Source organism: Lipotes vexillifer, unplaced genomic scaffold, assembly GCF_000442215.2.
Source record: "Lipotes vexillifer unplaced genomic scaffold, Lipotes_vexillifer_v1.1 scaffold1139, whole genome shotgun sequence".
NCBI classification, from domain to species: Eukaryota; Metazoa; Chordata; class Mammalia; order Artiodactyla; family Lipotidae; genus Lipotes; species Lipotes vexillifer.
The window spans coordinates 683,432-688,000 of NW_006798273.1; the positions used below are offsets into that span (position 1 = coordinate 683,432).

The following is a 4,569-nucleotide window of genomic DNA, read 5'->3' on the forward strand; positions in this document are numbered from 1 at the left end:
AGTGGCCACGGTTAAGGGGAAAGGCAAAATTAGGATGACTCTTAGATTTCTGGCTTGAGCAGCTGGGTGGTGCCATGAGTTGGGGAAGGCTTGGGGAAGATGTGGTTGGAATAGTGAAATCAGGAGTTCTATTTTAGGAATACAAGTCTAAGTATCTTGTCCAATGTCTGGTCCACAGAAGATAATCAGCTCTTTCACCTACCACCAAATCTAGCTGCACATTATTTCACTTCATTTCATAATGATGTAATTATTCCAGCCATTGGGAATGGATACAATAACATCATTGAGGTCAAAAAGTTAAAGTGATGTTCGGTAGATAGCCAGTAGACCAGTTTGATTGACATCGTATTTTGGGTGACAAAGTTGGTACAGTGAAGGACCCTCATGGCACTAGGATTTCTTTAACATTTTAAAATATGAAAGATGCTTCAGGTATCCACTTATGTTTGTTTCTGTTGTAGGCTCCTTACAGAGTGAGTAAGCTAAGGCGTCTGCATTCCAGGTGATCTGTCTTAGACAATCATAGGCTTTTATAGCATATCATTAACTACCAGTTGACTTGCTAAGGAAAGGGCAAGTTTGTATGAATTTATTTAAAACTCTAGACCAACACCACCCAACAGAACTCTGTAGTGATAGAAATGTTCTATATCTGTTCTGTCCAACATGGTAGCCTTAGGCAGATATGTCTGTTGAGTGCTTGAAATGTGGCTTGTGTGACTGAGGAACTGAATTTTTAATTCTGTTTATTTATTTATTTATTTAGGCCACGCTGCACAGCTTCAGGATCTTAGTTCCCCAGCCAGAAACTGAACCCAGGCCCTCGGCAGTGAAAGCGCAGAGTCCTAACCACTGGACCACCAGGGAATTCCCTCTAATTTTTATTAATTTAAATAGTTCCACGTGGCTTATAGCTACTGTACTGGAAAGCATGTTTAGGCAATCAACTATATGCTTAGGGAATATATTTGTGCTTTTTAAAAAAATAGCTCTTTGTCATGTTTGCATAGGTTCATTTTAAAACAACTTTGTGTTCCCCCAACACATACCAGCATGTCAGAGGGCAGAGATCTAGACAAGTGTGGGAAAGTTGACTTTGGATCATAATTTTCTTGTGGATATAATATGCTTATACATACTTTAAAGCTGATTAGGGACTTCCCTGGCGGTCCAGTTGTTAAGACTCCCCGCTTCTAACGCAGGAGGCGCGGGTTCGATCCCTGGTCGGGGAACTAAGATGCCGCACGGCGCAGCCAAAACAAGTAAATAAATAAAAGCTGATTATATTAAAGAGACATTTTTGGCAACCAGATGATTGTTAAATATCTGTGTTATGTGAAGTACGTGTGGCTGGTCCTATTTCCTCACTTCTTTACAGCGAGTCAGATGTCCCAATAGATGTGGAGACAGTCACGTCAACCCCTGTGCCACTTTATGACAATCAGAAGGCACGCAGCGTGATGAATGAGTGTGAACGGCATGTCATCTTCGCCAGGACCGATGCGGATGCACCTCCCCCTCCAGAGGACTGGGAGGAGCATGTCAACAGGTAGGCTGCTTCTGAGAGGACCGGGCACTCCAGGGTTAGTAGTCACCGCACTGTAAATGTGTATCATTTTCACTGAAACATATTTATTAGGAGCTTATTTCATCTATAGCCACATGAGTCAGAATGTTCTCCTGTCTCTGCATGATAACTCTCAGCTCACTGTGCAGTGAGCTTCTTGGGAGGAGAGCTTGTGTCTCAGCCATCTTTCCATCCCTGACACCTAGGACATTGCCTGGCACATAGTAGGCATATAGTAAATGTTGATTGAACAAATAAATGAGTTAAATTTGATAGGTATGACTTGCTCTCTAGCATATATAGTACATGTTATGTTATGTACTAACATATGTGTATGTCTGAGTTACCCAGACTGTGAGAAAAAAAACCCTGTTAAATAAATGTCCATTTGTATGACAGTGTATTTACATTGTCTGTAATTAGGGTAGTGAAAACGTTCTGGAGTCGTACGAAAAGCTAACAGATGTTTGATTTGAGTGGCTTTTAAAAATAGATTTGTAGGGCTTCCCTGGTGGCGCAGTGGTTGAGAGTCCGCCTGCCGATGCAGGGGACGCGGGTTCGTGCCCCGGTCCGGGAAGATCCCACATTGCCGCGGAGCGGCTGGACCCGTGAGCCATGGCCGCTGAGCCTGCGCGTCCGGAGCCTGTGCTCCGCAACGGGAGAGGCCACAACAGTGAGAGGCCCTCGTACCGCAAAAAAAAAAAAAAAAAATAGATTTGTAGTCTGTGGTTTTGGGGGAACACTTCACCCCATTTTCATGAGTTTGCTGCCTAGTTTTATTCTCTTACAGCCTACTCACCGTGGGGACTCAGCACTCCTCTTTAGGTCATTTGTTGTTGTTCATTTGGCAGACATTTTTTAATCTTTTATTTATTACATAAAACTTTATGAAGATAAAATTTACGTACCATACAATTCACCTATTTAATGTGTACAATCAGTGGTTTTTAGTATATTCATCCCCACAGTCGATTTGATGAACATTTTCCTTAACCCCAAAAGAAACTCCATACCCATTAGCAGTCACTTCCCATTTCCTCCCAACCCCTCCAGCGCCTAGCAACCACCAGTCTACTTTCTGTCTTTCTAAATTTGCCTTTTCCGAACATTTTATATAGATGGAATCATACAGAAAGTGGTCTTTTGTGACTGGATTCTTTCACTTAGCATAATGTTTTCAAGATTCATCCATGTTGATGCATGTGTCAATATTTCATTCCCTTTTAATGCTGAATGATATTCTATGGTATGGATGTACCACATTTTGTTTATCCATTCATCTGTTTATGGATATTTGGGTTGCTAACACTTTTTGGCTATTATGAATAATGTCACTATGAATATTTATATACTTGTTTTTTTAAAAATATATTTATTCTTATTTGTTTATTTTTGGCTGCGTTGGGTCTTCGTTGCTGCCGCGGGCTTTCTCTAGTTGTGGTGAGCGGGGGCTTCTCTTCGTTGCGGTGTGTGGGCTTCTCATTGTGCTGGCTTCTCTTGTTGCGGAGCACGGGCTTTAGGCAAATGGGCTTCAGTAGTTTTGGCATGCGGGCTCAGTAGTTGTGGCTCGAGGGCTCTAGAGCTCAGGCTCAGTAGTTGTGGTGCACCAGCTTAGTTGCTCCACAGCATGTGGGATCTTCCTGGACCAGGGCTCGAACCCGTGTCCCCTGAATTGACAGATGGATTCTTAACCACTGGCCCACCAGGGGAGTCCCCATATACTTGTTTTTGTGTGGACATACGTTTTCATTTCTCTTGCATGTATACCTAGGAGTGGAATTACTGGATCATATGATTACTCTGTCTAACTTGTGAGGAATTTTCAGATTGTTCTCCAGAAGGGCTACATCATTTTACATTCCTACCAGTGGTGTATGAGAGTTCCAGTTTCTCCACATCTTTGGCAACACTTGTTTTTAATCTGTCTTTTTCTTATTATGACCATTCTAGTGGGTATGAAGTGACATCTCATTGTGGTTTTAATTTGCATTTCCCTCATGGCTCTCTCTATATGTATTTACCTACTAAGGGAGTGTTAAGATCTTTATATCAGGGTTTGGTAAGTGGGAAACTTGCCATAATGTTGGAGAGCTCTTACTTTATAATAATGGGAGAAAAAAGTAATTTGATAGGAGGAAGGGTAGGAAAGTTTGAGGCTAATTGGCGTGGTTTATGAGTTTGACTGAGCTGGTGTGCTTATGTCATCAGGATAGTAGCTGTTGAAGGAGGAGCCGTTCTGCACCTTGGCTGAAGAGCTTTTGAAGAAGTTGTTCGGGGTCTTAAGTTGGAATTAACGTTGTGCCCTAAGAAGGGGAAATGCTCTCTAGAGCTTCAGATAAAGAGGAAAACTGCTGTGAGTGAAGATCAGCTACTAGAGTATTACCGGAGTCAATGAATTCAGCAAAGTAGTTTATCACCATTGTTACAGTTAATAATACTAAAAATACTGACAATGGTAGTAACAAAAAAGAACTACCATTTGTTGAGTGCTTTCTAGGTGCCAGGCATTGTGCCAAGCGCTTCATGTGCATTATCTCTTTTAAATCTCACAACTCTCCTAGGCATAGCCCTTCTTCATCTCTATTTTACAAATGAAGAAACCGAGCTCAGGGAGTTGAAGAAACCTTAGGAAGTAGTGGAGCAGGGACTTGTTTAGAGCGAGCAGAGTCTGACTCTGGAGCCCAGTGTTCCCAACTACTGTACCTTCTCTGTAAGGGTAGTAAAAAGAGAGACCAGTTAGTTATGGCTGAACAGGGTGGCCTCACACTTCTGTGTCCTTTATGATGTTGGTTGCCTTGTCCTCAGCTTGCAGTTTCAGAAACTGCATGGGAGAATTGCATGAATTTTTCAGTCAGTTCTCGCCCACGGTCATGAGCAAAATGTTTTGGGGGACTCTTCGTGTTTACCAAAGCCATCAGAGACTTAATAATACATGTGAATAGGGGCTTCCCTGGTGGCGCAGTGGTTGAGAGTCCGCCTGCCAATGCAGGGGACACGGG

The 4,569-nt window shown here is 42.5% G+C and overlaps 1 protein-coding gene across 3 annotated transcripts in view; it reads left to right on the top strand.

The window, feature by feature from the left end:
• Positions 1-4,569, top strand: part of KANSL3 (KAT8 regulatory NSL complex subunit 3) — a 39,234-nt gene that overhangs the window by 2,994 nt on the left and 31,671 nt on the right. For all 3 annotated transcript variants that reach the window (XM_007470185.1, XM_007470183.1, XM_007470184.1), the window contains one exon: positions 1,382-1,552. Coding sequence is in view for 2 of the 3 variants with exons in the window: in XM_007470183.1 (XP_007470245.1) it covers positions 1,382-1,552 (171 nt within the window). In the remaining variant the exon portion in view is untranslated. The remainder of the gene's footprint in view (positions 1-1,381; positions 1,553-4,569) is intronic.